The sequence below is a fragment of the Ahaetulla prasina genome, chromosome 10 (assembly GCF_028640845.1).
Source record: "Ahaetulla prasina isolate Xishuangbanna chromosome 10, ASM2864084v1, whole genome shotgun sequence".
Lineage (NCBI taxonomy): Eukaryota > Metazoa > Chordata > Lepidosauria > Squamata > Colubridae > Ahaetulla > Ahaetulla prasina.
Genome location: NC_080548.1, coordinates 14,973,206 through 14,999,802, shown reverse-complemented (window position 1 = coordinate 14,999,802; position 26,597 = coordinate 14,973,206). Strand labels below are relative to the sequence as shown.

Here is a 26,597-nt window from a genome sequence, read left to right as displayed (position 1 = left end):
GAATCAAAACATGGTTTAGCACAATCTACAAATCCAGGCTTTAAAACAGGGACAAATGTGAGCTGCCTCAAACTTCAAAACCATCACTTTAGACAGAAGTCCCCTTTCCCACCTTTTGGCATTACTGTTCTTGAACAAATGTTTACATTGTAAATCCCACTTAATCTCCTCTCCACCCACCCCCAATCTCAGAGTACCTGTGAATAAGAGAATAGCCCATAACAGACTACAACAGTGAATTTAATATTAGTAAGGCTTGGGCAATGCTTCAGATTCAGTTGGAAAGAGGTGCTTCATAACATACAAGAGTTACAAAACTGCAGCTGCTTGCTACTCATTAAAGCACCTGCATCTGTTTTCAGGATCAAGCAGTCCAGGAAAAAAAATTGTGTCTGCTTAACAAGTCAGGTGATGCAATGGTGCCCTTGCAGGGCCCAAAGCAGCTCTTTCAAAGAGAATCTGAAGTATCAATTAGCTTTAATATAAACTAGTTCCAGCCATCTCTAAAAATAAGGCAGGGAAAGCGCAACTCTCGGAATTGACTGCAAATGAACAACAGGGCTGTGCGATCTGCTCCTCCGTAATTAGCTGTAAGTCCTGATTGCTCCCACTGGCTGCCCAGAAAGACAAGCCACTATATGCCGCAGAAGAATAAAGAGGACATTTACTGGTTAAGGTTCTATATAGAGTTCCCCCAATTTGCATCCGGTCCCTGCCCAGATTTAACTCACCTCTAAACCAGGCAAGTAACTCCAGAAAGAAGCTAGGAACTAATTGGTAAGAATAATGGAATGTATATTTATATATAAAAAGGCTTTGTAATTAAAAAAAAAACGAAACAGCCTCATAGACTTTACTGCCTCGAAATTAAACCTTTACTGGTCACTGAAGTCCCTACTATTTACATATATTGTGGCTCCAAGATACTCTATTACAAAATTCCTAATAACCAACAGGGGTAAGGAGAATTTATCTCCGGTTGGTTGGTTGGTTAGTGTAACAAGGAATACCAAATCAGAACTGGTTTATGTCCAGGGCCCTAAAATCTTAGAATATATACTATTCTTGACAGGCTATCCCCTAATAGTGACTGGAAGGTGGTGATAAACTAGCATCTTTTTCCTTTTTTCTGTTCCTTAATACGGCATGATATAGCAAAAGCTCAAACAAACAGTGATGTCACTTGGATTAAATGAACTGCTTATAAAAAGCAAAGTTAAAAACATCCAGGTTTGTTTAGCGGGTAGGGGTGGGAAGAAAGAGAGGGGGGGAAAAATGAGATTCCTGGCTGCAGATGAATAGATACAGAAATTCATATTAAGCCAATGCCATGGGGAAAGGAGGAACAGACATTCCTGAAAACCTTTCGGTACAGTTTAAGAACAAGTATAGCAAGAAACCGTAATACCAGGTGGTATACCCAACTACAGTTATTATAAAAATAGTTTCAGAACAGAACACAGCTTCCTGACCGATTTTTCAGACATTGTACAGTAGTCCCGACTTACAACCACAACTGAGCCCAAATTTTCTGTCCCCTTTTATGACCCTTCTTATTTATTTATTTATTTATTTTATTAAATTTTTATACCGCCCTTCTCCCGAAGGACTCAGGGCGGGGTACAGCCAAAGTAAAAACAAAGATATATACAGTTTAAAACAACAATTAAAAAGAGCAAATTTTAAAGGCCGATTATTAAAATTTAAATTAAAAAGTTAAAAAATATTAAAAACCCAATTAAAATACATCACTAATTATGCCAGTCCCGCTTTAATGAATAAATATGTTTTGAGCTCACGACGGAAGGTCCGAAGATCGGGCACTTGACGCAGACCGGGGGGAAGTTCATTCCAGAGCGTCACTGCCCCCACAGAGAAGGCCCTACTCCTGGGGGCCGCCAGCCGACACTGTTTGGCCATTGCACTGTTCTTGCCATAGTTGTTAAGTGAATCACTGCAGTTGTGACATTAGTAACACAGTTGTTAGGTTAACCTGGCTTCCACATTGACTTTGCTTGTCAGAAAGTCGCAAAAAGCGATGAACACAACTCCAGGACACTGCAAACGTCATAAATCTAAGTCAGTTACCTAGTGTCTGAATTTTAATCACATGACCATGCAGATGCCATAATGGTCGTAAGTGTGAAAAACAGTCACAAGTCACTTTTTTCAAGGCTGTTGAAAACAGTTGTAACAGTTGTAAATCGAGGATTAACTGTACCATGTAATAGCAGTATGATTGAATGGTATGCATTGGTGGCGAGTACGAAAGAGACAAGACCAACATATTTCAGTTCTGATACTCCCCACCTTCCACTTCACCCTGCTCTAATTCCTCTTCACGCTGAGCCATGGTTTGCTTAATCGTATCTTGCCAAGTATTGTGGTTAAATTCGCAACACAAATAAGGAAATTTTGGAGTTGTGCGTGTATCAGTGGTGGGTTGCCTCCGGTTCGGACCAGTTCGCAAGAACCGGCAGTAAAACTGGCGGGAGGCTCCGCCCACTGACCCGGATGCCATCAGGAAGCTTCTGCACATGCGCAGAAGCGCATGCGCGGTCCCATTCTGAACCTGTAGTAAAGGTAAGTAGAATCCACCCCTGGTGTGTATGTAGCCTCTGCATTACAGACAGTCCTCAACTCACATCAATTGAGACCAGACTTTTCATTGCTAAGTGAGTTGTGCCCAATTTTACAATTTTGTTGCCATGATTGTTAAACAAATCACTGCAGTTAAGTGAATCGCATGGTCATTTAAGCGAATCTGACTTTCTCTATTGACTTTGGTTGCTGGAAACCAACTGGAAAGGTCACAAATGGCAATCACATGACGACAGGACAATGCAATCTTTGTCAATATATGCGGTTGCCAAGCAGTCAAATTTTGATCCCATGACTTGACTATAGGGATGCTGCAACAGTGGGGAGTACAAGGACTAGCTGCAAGTCATTTTTTTTCACCACTGTTGTAACTTTGAATGGTCACTAAATGAATGCTTTTTGAGAACTCCCTGTATCTTAGGTACATTTTAGGATGAAATAAGACAATCTTTTGAAGGTTGAGGATTGTATTTCTCATTTTGGGGGTGGCTAAGATAGCACAAGACACACAAGGTGTTTTTTAGAGTTTTCAATATTTATTGCCATAGAACTAAAAGGCCACCACAAGTCAGGAGGAGTAGAAAGCAAAAAAAAAAAAGTCTAAAATTACCAAGGGAGTTTAATGTGGATTTCAAATGGAAACCTGATGATTGTTTTTTTTTTCTAAATAGAATTCTGAATTGCTATTGTATCAGCTGTTGAAAGGATGCAACTTTCTGAAGAAGTAAGACAGTTCAATTTTTTAAAGTCTGATTACTGGGTTATTACAGTATTTCAGGAGAACTGACAAGCACTAAAATCTAGAAGGATGCATCCTTTCAATTCACTGCACATCACAGATTTAAAAAAAGCAAAAGGGAAAACTTTAATTATATTTTAAATCATATTTTACTATAACAGTTTGTTAGATAGTTTTCATGTTCCCGTATTTTTTCCCCCCTTCGGCTTCCTTATGAAAGAAAAAGTGTGGTGTAAACATTATATTGACATGGAATTAAACACCACATACACAGTGTTCTGAAATCAGTTCACTTTCTACAACTGTAATCACGGACACCAAAGAACAGTAATTATTTCCAACTTCTGCAACAAAACAGAACAATGAACTCTCAACTTAACAGAGTTAAGAAAATCGCCATGTTCGCACAGCACAATAGGCTGTAATTCTGATTTACTGTGAAGGAGCAGCTAATCTACTGCCCATGAGAGCAACTGAATAAACCAATGAGAAGTTCTCCACTGTGAAATGCAAGCCCAGTCCTTGTTATGTCTTTCCCAAAAAAGCCAGAGATCCAAAGCCAAGAATAAATCATAGCTTCAGCACTAACTTACTTCCTGTGGAACAAAATTCCCAATTCCCCATTTCACGGTGAATTAATGGAAGAAGCGTCCATGATTAATTTAGCTACTGCCACTTAAACAACCATCTTCAGAATCCATGACTTTTCATGTTGATGAGCAAATCTACTGGCTGGTTCCATGCTCTGTGTTAGGTTAATGTTGTTGATGCTACTGATAACCATTTGTGTGCTAGAAATCCTTGTCAGGTCTTATTAATCATCTGGAGATTAGACAAGATTCAAATCAATCTGCAACCTGGTCCCAATAACAAGTACTGTTCAATTGATATTTCATTGTATTTACCTCAAGTAGTCTTAGGCGTCTTCTTTTGAATACAACACTATATAAATGTGTTTAAACTATATAAATACAAAACTATATAAATATATGAAGAAATATAAAATTTGATACCAGTAAATTGATAAAAAAAATACCAATTAAAACAAATATCTATTTTCTAAAATACTACGAATGAGAAATCAATGCTGCAAAAAATAAAGGAGCCCCTCAAGTGGTACCATTTAATTTCTTTTAATTCGTAGCATATTTCAAACATAGGAAGCCACTGCGGAGAAGACCTCCTTTTAAACCAGAATTGATCTTTTTTTAAAATTATGGGCTGTGTTCCACGAAGGGGGAGAAAGAACACGCATAAAGGCTGCCTGCTACAGTAGACAGAAAAATAAGGCGTAGAGGAGAATGGCTTCCAATATAAAAACATCCATTGCCCCCTTCATTATAATTTAAATGGGGAAGTCCCACCAATTGCAAATGGAGAAAGAAAGTGAGCAGTTCTTCCACTGGAGGTCGTTTGACTTCTGTGCTATGCAAGGAAAGACTTCCCTTTCTCAATACACACCATGGAAATGCAGAGATCAAAAAGAAGAGGAGAAAATTGTGGCTTCTACTTCTTCTACCCCTGCTTTCTACCTGGTAGTTTTGGTGGAGGAGAAAAAGAAGATGGGATTGAAGACTCCTAATCCCCATTTTCAAAGGAGCTAGCAGCAGTAACACTGTAGTATCTTCAGGTTTCTTATCTCACTGTAAATCACTTTCAGAAAAGAGAATCATTAAACAAGTGTTCTCTAAACTCCATGCAACCAATGGTTGCCAGTTAACTAAGAGCCCAAAATGTGCATCGCTCATGTACTTTTCATTCAAATCCCACAGCGGTTATGAACTCCATAATCTGATTTGTAAAAGTGAAAAAAGTGACCCAAGGCAAGGATGGACAAGATAGGAACAATAGTGTTTTACTCAGGACAATTGCTCAATGAGGTCTGGCATGATCATCACTGAGTGAAAAGCCAGAGAGAGACAACATTGGAAATATTTGCCATATTGATTGTTTAAAAGAAACTTACTTTCAATAGTTAAAGCCCCATTATGGAGAAAGACAGCCTTTGCTGGGTATTCCTGTTTAATTATTTACATCAGGTTAATACATTCCAGTTTTCTCTCAGCTATTCAGGATAGAGTCCTGCAATCATTTGGAAGAACATTAATCATAATTTATGAAACATAACTTACAGATGAGTATTAAAGAAGACCACTGCATGGCCAGCACTTTCTACCATATACTTGGATCAACTGATAAGGTAAAGATAAAGGTTCCCCTCGCATATAGGTGCTAGTCGTTCCTGATTCTAGGGGGCGGTGCTCAACTCCGTTTCAAAGCCGAAGAGCCAGTGCAGTCCGAAGACGTCTCCATGGTCATGTGGCCAGCATGACTCAATGCCAAAGGCGCACGGAACGCTGTTACCTTCCCACCAAAAGTGGTCCCTATTTTTCTACTTGTATTTTTTATGTGCTTTCGAACTGCTAGGTTGGCAGTAGCTGGGACAAGTAACAGGAGCTCAACCCATTACGCGGCACTAGGGATTCAAACCACTGAACTGCTGACCTTTCGATCAACAAGCTCAATGCCTTAGCCCCCTGAGCCATCGCGTCCTGCGGGATCAACTGATAGGGAGGCAATAAGTTCCTTCAGCCAGCACTTCTGGGTTTATTTAGGATCACTTTTCTCAGGGAATCTCTCGAACTGGATGGGCAGGACCCATGCCCCAATATGCATTCCCAGGATCATTCTCAAGCCTTCCAGCAAAGTAGATTTTTACCCAGAGAGGTTTAGGATATCGCAAACACATCTTTTAACAGTTACTAAACAAAATGTAATTGAAAAGTAATTGAAACTAGGAACCAGAGTTTGGGTTTGTTTTGTTTTTTTTTGTTGTCAATGTAAATACATTCCTCTAAGTAACGCCTTCTTAACTATTTGAACTGTATGGAAAATCAGGGCACAATAAATACAGCTAAATTCATTATATTTCTTGAAATTTACCACTGAGTGTAATTGTGTTTACATAGCCAATAAATGGTACAGAAACAGAAAACGGACAGGAGAAAAAGACCTAGTGGTCCACAGAGCCTGTCCTTTGAGTTTGTTTGTTTTTTTGTTTTCTTTTTAATTTATTATTTTTTAATTTTAAAAAAAATTAAATGTTTATTTTATTTTTGTCAAATGGATATGTTTTTATCCCAAGCATGTTTAAACTCAGTTACTGATGACTGACCTCCACTGGAAATTGGTTCCAAGCTTCCACTCCTCTTTGATACCCCCAAAGGCTATGGCAGAAGGCCATCACGGCCGAGGGGGCACCTGTGGCAGAAAAACCACAGGTGCCCCCAACACAAGTAATATCAAGCTGGCCACGCCCACCCCAGCTCACTGAGGTCAATCACAACCCTGATGCGTCCCTTAATGAAATCAAGTTTGATACCACTGCCCAAGATTGTGTACTGTAGCAGTGCTGGGCATTGCCAAGACAAGAGCCAGGTACCAGTCCACCCTCACTCAAAGCTCTATTGTGACTCTGAATTGATCACTTCCTCCATACCCTTCCATTGGACTCTACTGGGAGGAAAGAACACTTACATATATGCCTTCTTAAGTTTCCAAGGGAAAGGCAGGTTATAAATCTAATAAATAAATCAGCTCAGCAGGCCTCCTCCATCTTTAATGTCAATAGCAATTTTCTTTTAACGTTTTATACATTTTAGTTCATTGTTTTGCTGTTCTCTCGTTTTCCTCATTTAAACATCTTAATTATAAGAACAAAGTATGCTGGGTGAGCCAAGCATGAAAGTCAAGAATTGAGACAGAGAAGGGAATAGAATTTGATGGGAAAAGATATAGCTGGCTGATTGGAATATTTAAAACAACCCATACAGCTTTTTATAGGCTTTGTTTATCATGTGCTATGCAATGGATGATGAAATCAATTATTGACATTTATGTGTAACACTAAACCAAGACTTCTTACCAGAGCTTGCTGAGCAAGCCTCAGTGGTTCGACTCACATATAACACCAGGCCATCATGGATGAATTCGCTTATGTTAAACCAAGAAACCCCAAGTGAATCACATTATAACATTATCACTGAACTATGTCATTATTTATTACCGGCTCATTGGAAAATGCCAACCTGTCTCTCCCCAACATTTCCTACTGGCTCTATCATCTCCCACCACTATTTGTGTTTGCTCTTTCTAAATAGACAAATTGCTTATGGTCTGAACTGACAAGTATTTGTATTATTGGAAAACAGTGATCTGCCCTGAACCCTTGTAGCACCTGGTTTCTAGGACACTTGGGACATTTGTGTCTCAATTCATTGCTTCAATCATAATGAATTCAAATGGGATTTGCTTTTAGGCTGACAGCTTTACTCTTCAAACGAAGGGTAGTGTTAAAGTGGGGTGTATGTACTCAGCCTTAAATTGAAATTCATGAATGGTGTATCTTAATGCAACGTGACACTGAAATGAAGTTGTAAAGAAAAAAAATCAGTATGCAACACCCATGCTTATTTCTCAGATAAAAGATTCTGGTTGTTGCTTTTTTTTAAAAAAATTATCCAATTAGAAGTAAACAGGAAGTTTAAAAATCTACTTTCACTGAGTAAAAAGAATGCAATGCTCTTTTCCGTCATTACCGTTTGTGCATCTTGGTAATTGAACAGAACCAGTATTCACAACCCACTGACCCTTTCTTTTGCTCTAGACCAGGGGTCTCCAACCTTGGTCCCTTTAAGACTTGTGGACTTCAACTCCCAGAGTTCCTCAGCCAGCTTTGCTGACTTCAACTCTGGGAGTTGAAGTCCATAAGTCTTAAAGGGACCAAGGTTGGAGACCCCTGCTCTAGACTTTCTAGACGAAGTCACCAGCAAGGTAGAGAGACAATCTGCAATGGAACCATTGTTAAGAGTCAGCTTCAGCTCCTAGGATTATTGCCAGATTTCCCCAGCAAATTCAAGAGACAGGAAAGAAGGTAGAAACTGCTAAAACAAACAAACCGTAGCAAAACCATTCCAGTGATTAAAACTCAAAAGAAATTGGGATACTAAGTAGGTAACTGTGTTGACAAATCCCCTTCTGAAAGGCCAGAATTAGTTTATATATATATATATAAATTGTCCTGATCTATTCTAGAAAAGTGATTTGCTGCTGAAGTTGCATTGCAAAATTGCTGAGCAATGCCAAGACCTGCAAGCCCAGGTGCACAGGGAAATATGAATCCTTCTCCAACCATGCCTAATTATATCACATGGGCAGATCGCTTATACCTTTTTGCAGCAAGCAATATATTAATCCCCAGAGAAGCAGTTCTTCCTGTTCCAGCCCTGTTGGTACGTTTTCCTCCCTCGCTGTGCCTCCCAAGGCAAGTTTGGGCACTATTACTTTAAACACAGAGAGCATAAAGAAAGAAAGGAGTGCTCCACAGAGGAGGAAGGATAACCTTGTAGTTAAGCATAAGGCTAGGAATCAAAGACTGAGCTTCTGTCTCAGCAATTGCACAGACTCCTTTTATCACACTGGAAAATTCAAGCCTCTGAATTTCCAATTTCCCTTAGGTAGATGGGCTATGCCAAAGAAGCAAGGCAGAGAAAAAACTTTCACGGGCAAGAAGGCCAAAGTAACAATTTTATTCAGTCTGATATTTAAAGTTAAGTCTATGTTGTGCTGAAAAGAGACGCATTGGTTTGAAAAGAACATGTCTATGGGGCAAATGATGCATTTAAGCCTGCTGAAAGTTTTCAGATTTCATCTCCTATATAGCAGCAATTTGAATTATTAGAATTTAAAGCCATTAATCAGCTGCTATGCTGCTCTAAAGAAATGAGAAGAAAGGGAGAGACAACCCCATCTCCATACATTCAAATAATTCAAGCAGAAACCAACAACCTAATCACCCTCAGTTGTTATTTATGATTGCTTCTTGTTCAGTAACAGTTTGTACATTTTAATATTTTTAATTTATCAGAAGACTCATTAAACACAGGATTTGGGTAATATAAGTGGACCTGCAACAAATACTAAAGTACTCCTATTATAGTTTCTCTGAGCTTTGCTTTCCTCCAGAATAGTTTATATCCTTAAAACTTGATTATTATTTTTTTTTGTTTTTAGCTACCCAGCAACATGTAGCAACTGAACATGCTCACTGAGCTTTCAGAGAGTTTTACGTAGCACAGGGATTTATTTTCTCACTTCTGAAAACCTTCAAGTTTCCCCAAACTTGTCATATTTCCTGTTGCATTTGGTGCACTTTAGCTAGGTTAAGACTCACTCTTGAAGTTCAAAAATTTCAGAATGGTAAATATGTATATTAATCAATAACAAGTTATTAAACTCCTTGCAGAATGCAGTGTGTGTATCTTAATACCTAGTGTGCCTTGGCTTTCCTCTTAACAGCTCCAGGTTTTCAGGACACAAGGAAATTAAAATTATAATATGCATCTTGTTCTGAATGGCACTGCATTTCCTTTTAGCAGACTCATAGTTTAGATTGGCTGTTTTGTTTTGTTGTTATTGTTTTACACTGTACATCACTAGTGACACAAAACATATTTCCCTCTTTTTGGTAGATTTACCTATTTTCTTCTAAATAAGGAGTACTAAACTACCATTACATGCAAACTAAATCAGTGTACTGTGTATTTTAGAGAAAGTTGGGTTCTTTAGAAAACTACCATTAAATATTGGCTGGTGCATTATATAAGCCACTGTTTCTCCACCTTGGTGACTTGAAGATGGGTGGACTTCAACTCTCAACTTCAACAACTAGTTGAGGAATTCTGGGCGATGAAGTCCACCCATCTTCAAGTCACCAAGGTGGAGAAACACAGATTAAGCTATTAATTAGAACTAGCCTCATGGAGCAATCTAAAAGGTATAAACAAGCTACAGAAGCTTCCAATGCATATTTAGGAACAATACAGAACCATGGGTCTTGACCATCATATGACCCAGATCCAGATGTCAAAGAAAACCTATAAATCTACACAATTTTGCTCATGTTATTTAGCATATCATTGAAGGCCATTTTACAAATGCCTAACTCTTGAGGAGAAAGAGTTGGAAAGCAGTCTTTTGAATTATTACGCCTAGTACCTAACTGTCATCTGGCCCTGAAGGAGTCTAACTAACACTCATTTTAGTTAGGAAGTTATTTTTTTCCATGTCAGTTGAATAGCTAGGACAATGTGGCAGTGCTGCTGCTTCTGAAGTTACATATTATTGGTTCCTATCGCTGCTTGCTGCTGCTTTTCTATTTTTAATTACCATTTTATAGGTTCTTATTTACATGATTTTTTTTGAATTGCACTAGAAGAGAGGAAACATCTTTTAAGTAAAAACAGTAGGTTTACATGTATCTGTGACCATTCTATTATATAAAAATAAACCTGAGTTTTTCTCCCTTCCTCCATCTCAGTTTTAATAGCATGTGAAAAGCACAATTACCATTAATGAGTTTCACATACAGGTAAGAGTCAATGTGGAGCTCAACAATCACATTTTCTTATAATTAATACAGAAAAGTGGAATAAGATAGTGACTGGGCAATATCGGATCAGAAAGCAAAAACAGAAAGAGAATCAAATTTAAATATCTCCCAAAACATGTAACATTAGCATTTAGCCCAAGATCATCATTCATCAAAACTTAATAGCGTGTTTCATGGAATACACTACATATATTAAATACATCCCTATCTGCAAAAGGAATAGAATCTCATTCAAACTGATGGCTCTATAAAAGATTCTTAAATACAGAAAGTCCTCAACTTACAGCAGTTTGTTTAGTGACCGTTCAAAGTTACAGGGGGGGGGGGAAATGGGGGGGGAAGGGGAAGATTATAAATTGATTGATTGCCATTGTACAGAAATAAGGGTAGAATTAAACAAGTTGGAATGGTGTAAAGTCGGGGCTGCTCGGTAACCACTCCCGAAGGGAAAGGGTAAGGAAAGATGAGTAAAGAAGGAAGAAAGTAGGTAGGGAGGTAGGGAGGTAGGAAAGAAGGGAGGGAGAAGAAAGGATAGGAGGAGAAGAAGGAGAAGATAGAGGGTTAGAAAGGATGGTAGTGAGAAGTGGGAAAGAGGTGGGGAAGTAGGAAATTTATTTTTTATTTATTTATTCAAATTTATATACCGCCCTATCTCCCGAAGGAAAGCGAGGAGAAGGATGGTGGGGAAAGTCGAAGAAGGATGAGAAGGGTAGAAAGGATTAAGGGAGGGAGTGGCGGTTGAGTAGCCCGGATTAAGCATAATTTGAGTATAGGATCGATTGTTGTATAAGTGATTGTATTGTACACTGGTCAAATTGTGGGAATTATTATGGGGAAAAAAATTTTTTTTTGCCCAAAGTTACAGTGGCACTGAAAAAAGTGACACATGACTGTTTTTTACACTTATGACCATTGCAGCACCATGATCAAAATTCTGACACTTGGCAACTGACTCATATTTATGACAGTTGCAGTGTCTGAAGATAATGTGATCACTTTTTACCATCTTCCGACAAGCAAAGTCAGTGGGGAAGCAAGATTCACTTAACAACCATGTTATTAACTCAGTAAGTACAGTGACAACTGTGGCAAGAAAGGTCATAAAATGGGGCAAAACTCATTCAGCAACGGTCTCATTTAGCAACGGAAATTTTGGGCTCAATTGTGATCATAAGTCAAGGGCTACCTGTAACTGCACCTTTCAGAATTCCAAATATGAAGATGGGGACACAGATCAGACTGAATGTGGCAACTGTCTATTCTTGGATTTGCTGTTATAATAAATTTTTAAAACTAACGTTAGGAGAGTTCCTCATTTCATTCCCACAAATCAGAAATGAACTTTAAAAGCAGTGCAATTGATTTGGTGGGGATACAGCCTAGAAGCATACTTTTTATCCTTTCCAAAAAAAAAAAAATCCCAAGGCTTTAGGAGACTTTAGAAAAATTATCTTCCAGTTTATAGAAAGCTCCCTTACACCCACCAGGAAATGCTACTTATTCATCTTGCAAATAGATGAGTGTGTTTTATAAAGTGGTTTCCTCCACGTGTCAGTATGCAACAATCTTATCTTAAAGATTTGATATGAATTTCTTGTTTTGAAAATAAGTGACACTCTGTTTCCATTCCAATTCTAGCACAAATCTTGAGCAAAGTATTAATCCAGTACACATCGTATTCTCTCCCGTTTAATCCTGGATATAGTTGAAAAGAATGTCACGGGCTTTCTTCCTCTTTTTAAGGTTCTTTTGCTGGCACCAGTGACAAGAGATTCTGGCTTGGATCATGAATAAAGAGAAATTGTAGTTAAATCTGATAGTGTACAATTTAGTTTTTATGGGATAACATAAGCATCATCAAATGACTGATAGAAAAACAATGACTTCTTCAAGGCATTTGTTGAGATCACAAAATTCAGGTAATACTAATCTGTAGGGATAACTAAAATTAGTTTTCTGGTCTCCTTATTCTTTATGTTACAATTTACTAAATTATTTTACAAAATGCCTTGTTTCTGATGGGCAAACAACTGTGAAACATGACAACTGCAAGTCCTTAAGGTTGTTGCTCTCTACAAGCAAAAGAAACATCATGTTCTAATTTGAATTCAAGTGGTTTGAAAATACAAAAAGGTTTTTTTTCCCCTTTCTCCAAATTTAAGAACTTCAGATGCCAGGGAAATCTCTCAGCACTAGTCACAATTTGTGAATGAACTATTATAACATTACCATTGACATTAGGCTTAAAAAAAAAGATGAAATGACAGTGGAGACTGATTAGCTTAGAAAATTGGCAGGAGAGTCAGACCAGAAATGGTTCATAAAGCAACAGTCCCATTGGCTCCTCAGTACATAACTCAATCAAGAGCCTTGACATAATATTATGATAAGACTTACTATATAAATTAACACACGGAAGGGAACAGCCCAGCCCGCACTAAGAAAAAAAATCAGCATGTGCAAAACAATGCCTTATAGACTATGTTTTAATATATAGCATGTTATTTTAAAGATTAAATTCCAGGACAAGCAACGTAAAGCTTCTATGTTTCTTATAAACTCTTACATAGGAACATCTTGTCTTCACAACAAGAAAAACTTCATATATAAGGAAGGTATAATATGAACATGAAACAAAAGGAAAATTAAAAAGCAGCCCTTTTTAAAGAAAAATATTTCTGCATCAATGTCAACTTCTACATCTGCAATCTTTCAATCAATTTTGAAGAAATGGTTTTCAATTTTTCTGATGAACTCAGAATAATCACTGTGATGATCAGCAATCGTGCCAAACCGTATTTTTCTAACCACAGAAAAGAATAGTTTCCATGGTTTAAGATTCCAGTCTACCATTCAAGTACTCAGCTCCCTAAACTGGTTCCTACTTCATGGCACAGCAGTTTGAAGTGAAGCACAACAACTCAAACTCTTATCTGAGAATTCAGATATGACAATAATACAGCTCATACAAATCAATGTCAAAGCGTTCTTTTCCCCCAGTTTCAAAAGCTCCTCTAATATGGGTCTATAAAAGGGCATTTGTTCAAATCATGATTTCATTTGTACTGTACATCTCCATTTGCCTGTATAATAACTTAAAATGAGTTACATTAAAAACTAAAAGAGTACACACGAAACAGAAAACTATAAAGACAACTTAAAAGGTGTCTGTAGTAATGAAATGTTGCCTGGACCCATACATATCACCAAGCCAATAATAGGCTTTAACTGAACCATGTTCAACCAGTGACCTGTTTCACATAAAATGCTAAACGTGGGCAAAACATCAATGCCAGAGGTCAATTCACATCTCTGATAACTGTTCTTTCCCTAGCTTTAGCTATGCGAAAATAGCTCGAAAAATACTTTTAGCTCTAGCTACAGCCATGGTTTTTTTCAGCCCTATCCATAATATGGCACCAGCAAATTATTCCAAAAAATTGTAGCTTTTGACTGAGAAATGAGTTACCCATCAATTTAAAATTTAGAAATCACACTAATTTCATGTATTAGGCTAAGCTAAAATTAATCATACGATCCCATGAATCTAGAACCGAGTTTAAGAATGTCAATGAAGATTATATGCTTATATATGAATGAAATATTCATTTAAATGCAACTTTCCAAATTTAAAGTATTTTCACTTATAGACACAGTTAAGATTGTCCTCTTCTGCACTGGTAAGTATCAGAGGAATATCCAACATTTTTCATTAAATGTATTCGGACACATTTAATAAGGTGGATGGAGTTAGGACAACAAATAAAATTATTTCATTTTCAAAAGTAAGGGAAAGTTAAATATAAATTATTATTCCTCAGTCACCTATTATGGCACATTAAAAACTAAATCAGGCTGCCAGCTTTTAAAGGTCACAGAATATTACATCGCAGACTTTTGGGGTCCCTATATAGCCCTGTGTTCAGTTTGTATATTTTAATCAACAAGATTTCAATGATACGAGGTTCTTAAAAGCCTTGTTCTAGCATTCAGAATCTCATATAATTTTCCTGACCCAGATATTTAGCAAATACTCAAAGGTCTCTTGGCAATTTCCATTTAAAATCAAAATTAAAATCTAAGATATTAAAACAATTTAAAGCAATACTTAAAAGAATATCAGTAATTACAAACTTGTTTAGATGGTGTGTTTTCATGCTTTTTTTAAAAAGCCAACAAAGAGGTCAGGTCCTTTTAATCCGGCAAAGCAGGCATTCCAAAGAACTGAGCTAGCAATAGAGAAGGCTTGTTTTCAAGTCATAGCAAACTTCCTCAAATGATCACAATGAGTGGATATTGGCAGGTGTGCACAAGGCACTGTGTTCATTCAGGAAGTCCAAATGCAAGCCATACCAAGCTTTCAAGATAATCCCCAGCAATGTTTTTAGCACAGGTATAACTCTGGTCTGAGGTTTTTCCAGACACCAACCTGAAGTTTTCTCAAAACGCAGCAAGGAGTCATCAGTGCTTGTACCCCTCTTCGGTCTTTGTGAAGATGGGCTCAAAAATATGTAAAGCGTTAAAATTATGGAAACAAGTTTTTCCAATGAAATATAGTAACATTTTGATCACATGGCCTTAGAATCATAGCGCCTAGTAGTACCCAAATGATACTATGATCTATAATATGTGGTTATTTGATTTTTTTAAGAATAATTATGCTTATTGGTCAAAACCCAAGTACCTATCAACACAGACCAATTCTGAGAATCTTCTAACTTTAAACGCAAAAGTTATACCAAAGTTACTACACTGCTGGCAATCTATGTAACCAAATACCAATGTAATGAAAATAAGGTTTTAAAAACTCAATAAAATCCTATTATCATTTCAGACATAATTTGAAAGGATCAGTGCTTATTAGTAGTATAGACACAGTACCAATTTCATTCATTCACTTTTAAACATTTCCATGTTTCCCTTATTAAGTTTAGCCTCAACACTAATAATACAGAACTATTGAGTCTAAAATGAATGTTTTATTAAAGCATCATTTTAAATGAATTCTAAGCTAACAGCAGCCAGTTTTGTAAATTCTGTTTATGAAATGCTATTTAAAAAGTTACAAGATATGACCTACTACAGAACTGTTTGTATTAACTATTCATTCTGAAATTATTTTTTCTACGTGCCCTACAATTTCAGTGGAAACCATGCAAGAATTGATCAAGAACTCTTAAATTTCTAGAGTTCTAAATTTGGCCCTGTACATCAAGGCCAAAAGTCTGCTATTGTTACTGATGTTGATGCTTCCAACAGAGAAATCCCATGGTATGTGATATCAATATTGCATGTAAGAATAGGTAAATATTCATAGACCAGGTTCAGACACTGCACTGAGCCATCAGGCTCAGAGAATAAACTAAAGCAAGGGTGCCGAGGGCCAGATCCAGCCCGCAGGGTGCTTAGATCTGACCCGCGGGGCTGCCCTAGAAACAGCAAAGGACCAGCCCGCAATGCCTCTGCTAGCGAAAAAGGAGCTCGGGAGGGCCACGCATGTCCCTCTCAGGCTCCATTTTTGGCTGCAACAGCCTTGCCCCACCCTGAGTTCGTTTTCACTGTCAGAGGGCGACAGGAGGCCGCCACGGCTGAAAATGGAGCTCGGGAGCCCATTTTCGCTGCCAGAGCACTTGGGCCACCACAAATGCTGACACGAGTGACATAAAGCTGGCCACGCCCATCCCGGCCCCTGACACAACCCTGATGGCGGCCCTCAATGAAATCGAGTTTGACACCCCTGAACTAAAGCCTAAGCCATTCACCAGGTTATAAACCACAACTGCTACTTTTGCTAAGCCAAGAACCAAACGCTTTACAGATAAATGTGAAAAACAAACCTAGTCAGATTGGATTCATGTACTGCTAAACTATAAACCACAATTTGTACATCACAATTGTTAAATACACACAACATGTTAAGTAAGTCAATGTCAGTCTACATTAACATGTTTGTGAATTAACATGTTAAGTAAGTCAATGTCAGTCTACATTAACACTTTTGTGAATTTTTTGTATTATGTTTTTAGAGTTCTGTTAATTACTTTTAAGTCTATTGTAGCCTCCCTTGCCCTACACAGCAGTCATTAAACTGTGTAATGCTTCTATAGTAACTGCACATTAAAGGTAGTGATCTTGGTTTCTTTACCATGAGACAGATAAACTAATGAGTAACTACAAATACTGCCAAGTAAATCAGACACTAAGTTTCTAGTCAGGCCTAGCAATGGGAACCAACCAATTATGCAATTCAATGCTATATGAAAACAGGAATTAATCTATTTCATTTCTTCTTTTTTGTACTAGCATTCCTGTCTAAACATCCCAGTCATTTATCACTTGAATCTAGGATTAGATCAGATAAATAATAACCTTAAACCTTACAAATAAATACAACTTCAAAAATGTTACTCTCATCTTTATTTTTCAAATCTGACAGAATGGGCGAGCGTGTGGTCTCAATCTGAATCTAATCCTAATCCAATCCCTTCGCCTCCATTTCAATATGCTGACATGCATATGAATTACCTGAATTCAAAAATCATTTTTATTTACATACCATCTTAAGTATGTCCCTCTTAGAAATGTGAAAAAAATAATGTAGAATTTTATAGTGTTTCATTATCCCTAAAGGAGGTATTCATTCGTGTGTATATGTGTGTGTGTGTGTGTATATACTTACTCCTAATTGTTGTCATAAACTTTTCAAATAAGATAATTAGTCTCTGCCATTAATGAAATGCAAAAATGTTAAAGAGTGGTTGGTTTTTGCAACAAAAACATATGCAAACCAATATGGTAAGCATTTTCAATTTTTGTTAACACCTGCTGTATGGTGAGCATCTTTACAAGTGTGAAGTGTAATGCAAACATACATTACCCAGGTATTTCAGGTTACCAAGACCAATTATAGCTCTCTGATGAGCATACCTTTCAGCATATTAGCAGCTCTAAGAAATCTGTGCAGTTTCACCTAAATATACAGAATTGTTACAATCTGCTCCAAGTTGCATCAAATTGGGGGGGGGATTACAGTTCTATTTCAGAAGAATTAATGGAACAGTCATCTTATTTCTATTTGTCCTATTCTCCTGTTTGTCTACCATCTTCTTAGAATTGTAAAGTCATTTAAACAGATTATTATACTACAGCAGCAGGTATGCTGGCAACATTGCATAAAATAAGTAGAGAATTTTTATAATAACATAAGTGCATTTTTAAGAAATAAAGTTCAAGTAGTTAATCTCTTTTTGCTCCTAGTGAAAAACTATCAGATTGAAGTATTGCAAACACTGATGAAAAGTCTAAAGTAGTAAGAACTCAGCAGATAAATGAAATACATTTACCTTTTAATAGACTAACATATAACAAATACCAGATCAACAGTACAGCTTAATATGTGTTTATTACCTACATTTTAAAAATCTACAAAGTTATAATTTAGGTAAACTGAACTCTCATTCCCTCAATTTCTGTTATTACACATAACATGTTTTTATTAAATGACCCTATACTAAGATTCAACTTTCTCTTTCAAGAAAATAATTTTATTTATTTGCCTTGTAGAATAAAATGGACTGTTTAAGTAATATGAATTTTGAAAAATAATGAATTGTAATTATTGTATTTGTTTGTGCAGCCAGTGATTCAAGATGAAAAATGTATCAAACTTGAAAAGAATCACTTATTCTCCAGGAGTCACAGAAACAAAATAAATGAATTTGTCTGACAGGGGAAAATTATACGGCGCAAGGTATTGTGTCCACAGAATCGACTTCAGGCTTAACCAGCGAAATAAATTCCTGTTAGCACAAAATGCACCTCTGCCTCTTTTGTTTCAAGGCACAATGCATCTAGGGCAGCCGGTCTGGTCTGCGAGATGATCTGCTCCTGCTGAACCTCCTCAAGGTCACAGCCAATTTCAGCCGTGGAATCCGAATCACAATCCAAACAATAATAAATAAATAAATAAAATTAAAAAAATTTTTTTTAAAAAGTCAAAAGTGGCAGGGATGCGCTGGGTTAGGGCTGGTAAGAAAAGCAGAGTGTAAAAGTTTATGAGCTCATCAGGATTGTTGTACCATTACATCAGAGGCAATTATAAATGGCCAAGAGCAGGAGATGGGGAGCCAATCAGATCACAGATAGGATGTCAACCTAAGACCAACTGTCTCCTGGCTTTGACAGAAGGATTTTACCTCCATAATTCAAATCCCAAACCAAAGCAATCTGCACTTACTACTCCAATCGCTGAACTGTTTACCAGCACTGCCAGGCAAAAGCTGGAGGCACCTGGCGATCTTAAAAAAGGTGATCCAGAAAATGGCTCCGGCCAGCCTGGACCAGAGAAGAGTGTCTCCCAAGGAGGTCCCCTTGCCCTCTTCTTTACCCCCACCCACCCCCGGGCACCTCGCAGGACGCTCAAGCAGACCCACCCCAAGGGGGAGAGGGAGATGGCAGAGAGCAGGGAGCCCCACCGACTTCGCCAGCCCCCCCAAGCCACTCCGCACACCCTCTTTTTTCTTCCCCCCCACTCCCAAGGCAGCAACAGGGAGCTATTTTTTGCCACCCCACCCCTCCCCACCCCCCCAGAGGTGGCGGCGGCGGCCAGCCTTGCCTCCCCTCCACCATCCCCAGGAACCCCCCCACCCCTCAGGAGGGGAGAAAGGGAAAACAACCGCCCCTCAGAAAGACCTGCCACTAAGGCTGGAGAAGGGAGGAAGGGAAGGCAGAGAGGCAGCCATTTTAGAGACAGAGAGGAAAGAGAGGCAGACAATGGCAGCTCGCTATAACGATGTGGGCCTGGGAAAAGCCCAGGCGAGCCCGGCCCCACGGAAGCGCCCCCCCCAGGAGCGGCAAGCTCCCCTCCCGCTTTCGCTGTCGGCCCTCTCCAGCCGCCCCCCACCCACCCCGGGCCGACGGCCCAGAGGCGGCCCCGGCACCCCTTTCTTCCCCCGCGCCCGAGTTTTACCTGTTGGCTCCTGGCGAGCGACGGTCCCCCGGCGGCGCTGCTGCTCCCGGGGCTCATGGGCGCGTGGTGGCTCCTTTGTTGGCTTCCCGGGCCGGCTGCCGCCCAGCCTTGGCCGGTGGCCCCGCTGTATTGAGAAGCAATGTCCGGTGCGGCCGGGGCCTTGGCCGTCGCTCCGCCGTCCTGGGGGCCGGTCCCGTAATCGGCCCCTGGGTACCCTTGATAGCCCCTAGTCGAGCTAGGGGAAGTGAGCAGCTGGTTGAGGGTGGGGGTCGACGTGGGTTGCGGGGAAGGGCCCCCGATGCTGCCGCCTCCTGCGCCGCCGGCCGAGGGCCCCATGGCCCCGAACCGCTGCTGCTGGAAAACCGAGGCCGGCGGTTTCGCCCCGGCTTGAGCGGGGCTTTGAGCGTTTCCCCGGGGGGAGCTCAGGGCGTAGGCCTGAGGGGGAGGCGGGTAGGCGCCGGCGCTGCGCCCGGCGGCGGGGTAGTAGTTGTTGTACTGGTGGTTGGGGAAGCCGTGCTCCGCGCTGCCGACGCCATGCGAGTTCTGGGGAGGGGGCGGCCCCTGGGGGGGCCCCGCGGGCCCCGAGTACGGCTGCTCCAGGCCCCCGCTCTGCAGCGCTGCCATGCCAGGGCTTTGTTGTCCGCCATGTTGGTGGAAAGCAGCGGCCGCGACGACGGCCGCAGCCGCCTGGGCGCCTCGACCGTAGGGTTGCCCGAACCCGTAGGCTGGCGGGGCTAAGGCGGCCGGATGAGTCGGGGGCGGCGGTTGTTGCTGCTGCTGCTGCTGCTGTGGCTGCGGCGTCCCCACCCCGTCGCTGCTGTTGCTACTGCCGCCGCCGCCACCACTACCGGGCGGCTCCGGGAGGTTATTGTTCAGGGTGGCGACGGGCCTAGGGCCCGGGTTCCCGTTGGGGCTCTTCAGGTCGGGCTCGGCCCCAGCGCCCCCGCCATTGCTCTCGGCCCCGTCCTGCAGTTCCTTTCCCGGGGGACCTTCACTTTCCGACTGCTTCTCGCCGCCGCGCTCCGCCGCCTCGCCCCCCGCCTCCTCCGGCGAACAATCCCGCTGCTGCGCCTCCGCTTTCTTCAGCTCGGACGGAGCCGGGGCACCCAAGCTGCTGGCGGCGGCGGCGGGGGCCACCTGAGCGGCCATGATCCCCCCTCCCCAGCCAGCCAGCCCACCCCCCTCCCCGCCCGACCTACTCCCCGCCTGGCCGGCCGGCCGGCACAAGGCCTCACCGCTCTTCTCCTCCTCCTCCTCCTCCTCGTCCTCCCCGCTCAAGCGGCGGCGGGCTCGGCGGGACAACGGGGTCTCATTCCTCCCCCGGCGCGGCGAGCTCCGGCGGGTTGGACGCGGGTGCGAGGGGCCTGGCCCCGCGGTGCCTCCTCGCTCAGTTGCAGCCGGCGAAGAAAGGGGGGAGGAGGAGGAGGAGGAGGAGGAGGAAAGGGGGAGGGGAGCAGGACGGGGCTCCCGGTGGGGGGAAGAGGAGAAAGGGAAAGGGGGGCACAGCGGGCGAGGAGACGCCGGACGGAGCCCCTTGCGCGGAGCCGGGCCGAGAGGCGAGACCGAGGCGAGCCGAGTGGCGGCGGCTTCCGACTCTCGTCCGCCGAGTCCTGCTCACTCCGACACGAGGCTCAGCACTGCCATTTTACCCAGCGCCGCGGCAACTTGCCAAACCCGGAGTGGAATCTGGCGCGGAGCGGAGCGCCCTTTTCCCCTCCCCCCCCTCACAAAGGAGGAGCTGCCAGGCCCTGGACGCTTTCAACTCAGCACGGCTGAAAGCTGGAAGCGAACAGCCGCCGGCCGCTTGCAAAACCTGATACGGATTTGCCGGCGGAGGAGCCGAACTCTAGCTTTGCGAAAGCCACAAAAGGAAGCTGACAAAACAGCGAAGATGGACCGGGGGAACCTTCGCTTCAGAGGACAGCGGAGGCTGCTCCGGGCCCGCCCGCTCCCACTAACACACACCCCCCTCGAGGGAAGCGGCAGCCGCTTGCTCTCTCTTTTTTTTTTTGCAAAGCGCACAAAGCCTCCGGTCGCTAGGAAAGTCCAGGACTTGGTAGCTTTAAGGGCAGGAGGGATTAAGAGACGCCGCATAAAGGCCGGAGAGATGAACTGCCAGAATAGATCAAAACTTCAACTAGAGCCCTGCTGGATGGAGCAGGAGTGGGAAAGTTCACTCTTAGTTGTGATGCTCGCTGTAATAACTTGGGAAAACCGGGTGATGGGTGGCACTGTTCCTTCAGAAAAGGCGGCAGGCATAGAAGCATGTTCAAGAGAGGATGGATTTTAGTAGTGCAATTCATGCCTTTTGGGCCACTGGGGTTCATTTGTACAATTCGCAAGGCAGAGTGAACTTCAATTAATCACTAATCACGGGGCAAGTTCGCACCAACAGCCCCAGCCAAAAAAACATTAACTGCCAAGGGTATGTGGTTCAGTGTATTGTACAAAACAGATCTTGGGGAACAATGGTCAAGGCTTTCATTCAAGTAACCACACCAAGAAATGAATTTACATTTCATGACTATCCTTAATGCTGCAGGGAGCATGCCTTGTGCAGCCTAAGTTTCTTTCACCTGAGCAGTATGGAGGTCCAGAGGACAACAGAATGATGACTATAAAACTCATTATGTGCAGTACCAGAAGCAACAATGTGTGAGATCCATATGTACTCGGCTGGTGTTTGATGCCCAAATGTGTACCCTTGTGCTGAAGGAGGGCCACGCACCTCCAAATCTCTCTATTAGGTTACTTATATGTCAAGTCCAGATTTTGGCTGAATTTGTAGCAACATACAAGTTGGATCTGACTGCCTTGGTTTCTACCAACTAGGCATTCAGTCCACCAAGATTCAGTGATTCACGAGTTAGCTCATTGTATGAACACAGCCTCTGTGATGAATAGCAGAAATATACAGATTTAAAATTTACAATTAATAAAACAAAAAGTCCAATGATTCTATCAAGCATACTGGTGACATAAAAGAAGGCAACACATATAACATGTTTAATCGTGCTGATATGCAAGTTTCATTTAAACTACCAACCAATGTAGTAAACATGAAAACAATAACCCTTCATTAAATTTCCCAAATCAAATCCAACCACCCAATAGGTGTTATCTCCAGTTTTGGTCTCAAAATCGCTTACTGTTTTATCTTTGTGGCCTACTTCATTTTTTATAATTTCTAATTATTCAGCTGATGAATCGCATTTTGTTAGCTACATGCCTATGTGCCTACTATATGCCTACTATGTGCCTACTATGACCTGTGCAAGTAATTCCAGATGCTTGTTCTTGTACCCGTTATCTTCTTTACGAATGAAAATATTGTAACTTGGCTCCTTTTAAATGACAGGTTTGAATTGCTACCCTGAAGGACTTTCCACACGTTTGATTTTAGTAGCCCAGAGGTGGACACAATAGAGCACATACACAAAAAACCATTTCCCAAGTTCTGATTTGTTTTGTGTCAAATTAACAGCCTGATCATCTTATATTCAAGTAAAATTGCTAGAGTTCTTAATCTTTTGGCCAAATTGAATTAGTTTTTTAAACAAAATATGTTTTTAACTTTTGTATTGTTTGTATTGTTTTATTTGGCTGTAAACCGCCCTGAGTCCTTTGGGAGAAGGGCGGTATATAAATTGGAATAATAAATAAATAAAAATAAATAAATAAATAAAATAAAATTATCTGTCCCACCTGCCCAATCCATTCCTTTCATGTAAATATGTAAACTGTAAGATTCAAAAATCCTAAAACAACATTGGGAAGGCATACACAAATTGTCTAGTCAAGGTTTTTGGTCTTCCCTTTTCAAAACTGTTGATTTCATACACATGCATGCAGAAGGTGACAACAGAGCACTGTGTGTGTGTGTGTTTGTGTATGTGTAGAAAGAGATAGCATAAAAGTCAGGACAAGAACTTAAGAGAATTGGTAAATCAGACCAAGGCCCTACAGTGCTCATCATCTTGTTTTCTACAATGCTGCCCCTCACCAGATGCCCAGCCATAAGCACAACATAAAGGCAACACTCCCTCCCTACTCTTATTCCCCAGCAATTGTTGTTCAGGAGCAGGCAGTCTCAAGATCTTTGGTGGCAATATATATAACCATTGTCATGGGGATGGGAGATGTACTGCTCTAGTGATGTCATAAGGAGCTTGCCAATGCTATACATCCCTTCAACACTTGTGTACCCATCTTCCCTATTAGAACTGCCTTGCTAGCAGCAGTGCACCAGCCAGAGGCTCACAATTGAGTCTGCTGGAGAATTGCTGGTTATGGAGATTTAGAGACTTAAAAATAACAGTAGGGTGGCACGGGTATCAAAATAAAAATTACTATCCGTAAGAAAATTAGGAAATGGGCCCACAAATGTAATATTACCAAATGTCTTGGAGAATTGCCATGATAGCATTAATTGATGTTTCTGATCAGCTGACAAACCAACAATCATACCACTCTAATCAGAACTTCTATTAATGCTTCAAAACTCTGTTTTCATCAAGTAAGCGGGCCTGGCCATCTACTGACACTCCATAAGTCTCTATATTTTGTAATCTTGTTTAAATGTTAGTAGATTCAGATCTTTCTCCAAGTCTCCTTCGTTCTTTATTCCATAGATAAGCCATCAAGGGATGCAAGATACTTACATCACATTCTAGAATGTAAAGATTGCATTCTACTCGGCTCTCTCAAAGCCTCATCCATATTATCTTTAATTTCTTTTTTATAAGCTGTAAACAAATAACTGGTTAATCTTTTGTTCAATTTTTTTTTGCACTTGAAATCCTACAATTAGTAATTCTTACTTCCCTCAGGACTTATTTTTCAAGCAGTACCTTACCAACCTGAGGAACAGGCTGTTTCTTCCTTCCTGGGGCATTCCTCCATCTGCAGACAATGGCACTTCCCAAATTACTAACCCAGCAAGGACTGGGGTTCAGTGTCAAAGCACATGCTTTGCACCACAAAGGCTGGGTGCTATGGCATAATGTGGTTTATTTGATTTGGGCTTGGTGTGGTTTACAGCCAAGGGATTGTGAACCTAGATGTGACTTACTTAACAAATCATGGTTAACCCATGTGTTGTATGGGAAGTTAGGCAAACCCATCCCATATCAGGGAAAATAGGATTATAGGAAACCTTGGGAAACTAACTTGCTAGGATATTAGTATGAAGCAACTGTGGTCCACTTTGGTGCAAGACCATCCTTTCTATTTTGTGAATGTTAAATCTTAACTTGATGTTCAGCTATAAACTTCTGTTTCTCCAGACCTAACTAGCGAGACAATTCCAGGAAAAAAAATATGATGGAACAGGAGGTTTGAACAGAATAGAATAGAATTTTTATTGTGTGATTGGACACACAAGGAATTTGTCTTGGTGCAGATGCTCTCAGTGTACATAAAAGAAAAAATATCTTCATCAAGGTACAACATTTACAACACTTAATGATAGTCATAGGGTACAAATTTAATGATACAACACTTAATGATAGTCATAGGGTACAAATAAGCAATCAGGAAACATTGATGTCGTGTATTGACAAGCGCCTGCAACAATAGCTGTATATTACCACCAAGATCAAGAGACCTGGCACCTTAGAATAACAGTTGTTGAGGGACAGCAGCAAGAAAGGTCCATGTCCTGCCAGGTGGGCACCTAGTATGTGTGCAGGACTGTTAAAAACAGATGCAGAGTTAGAAGGGCATTTGGTGATCCACAATTACAAGCACTCAATCCCAGCAGAGCATGTGGCTGCTTTAAAGAACTGAGGCAGGTGATACAGTCATGCACACTCTGAAGCATTACAATTTTATGGGGAGGGAGAAATATTCGCCCTTGCTTTGTATTAACTAGATTCTCACATGCTAAGTCATGATGTATTTTTTGTCTCTGTGTTGTATGAATTCACTCACAGGTTTAATAATTATGGTTCATGAACTCACTGACATAAGTTCTTGATGCAATTATTTCTGTATTCACAATTTCTACTTCGATGCTATTAAAGCTTATAATTTATGGGACTTAGCTTCAAGCTAAATATGTACCTTGGAACTACATGGTCAATATACTGGTATGTAGCTTAACTTAGATCAGGTTGTACCATAATCCAGCTATATAAAATACTCTATCCAGATGCTTCCAACTACAGGCCAATAAGCCCCTGTGAACATGACCCTGGTGAGGTGTACTTCTAAGACAGAGAGTCTAAAGTACCTGAAACAGAAGGGTGTCAGTTTATAATTAGTTATCCTGACCCATCACTGAAGACCTAGGGTCAACACAGATTACAGCTTTCTAAGGTACCAGTCCCAGGCTGAATGTAGCATGATTTGTATCTTTTAAGACTTGTTTTTGGCTCTGGTGGGCTGTATTTTTTTTTTTTTTTTTTGCTGGTGTACATTATTAAAAACGTGTGCAAATTTGCATTTTGGGTAAAAGGGAGTTTAGAAATACTTCAGGCAATTTGAGTGGGAAAGCCAGCAGCTTAAGAGCGGATGGGAAAGATATTGAAGGCTCTGGCTCCTCCTTTCTTAGGACAGCCAGGTCCTGAATGCAAGGCACTTCGTCCTCCTCTCCTTTCATTGGATACTGAGCACATGGCCTCCAGAGCAATGCCAGCTCCTGCTTGCTTTGATACCACAGTTCAGTTCGCTTGTGACTCCCAGATGGCAATACAGGCCACCACCACTAGGTTGGCTCCTATTAAAGTTGAGTTTCATGAAAGTGGTCCTGCCACTTAACACAGCATCAAGGCAGTTTAGGAAACCTGGTCTAGATTAGGGTGCTAAAAAAGAGAGGAATAGGGTTTCTCTCTTAAAAC

At 41.0% G+C, this 26,597-nt stretch overlaps 1 protein-coding gene across 2 annotated transcripts in view; it reads right to left on the bottom strand.

Annotated features, from left to right (window-relative positions):
- The window catches only part of ARID1A (AT-rich interaction domain 1A), a 91,275-nt gene extending 70,348 nt beyond the window's left edge, over positions 1-20,927 (bottom strand). Inside the window, exon 1 of one of the 2 annotated variants that reach the window (XM_058195261.1) lies at positions 19,759-20,927. In XM_058195261.1, the coding sequence (XP_058051244.1) occupies positions 19,759-20,907 (1,149 nt within the window). In that variant the 5' untranslated portion in view covers positions 20,908-20,927. The remainder of the gene's footprint in view (positions 1-19,758) is intronic. The other variant, XM_058195260.1, reaches the window with a different exon arrangement.
- Positions 20,928-26,597: the final 5,670 nt, after the last annotated feature.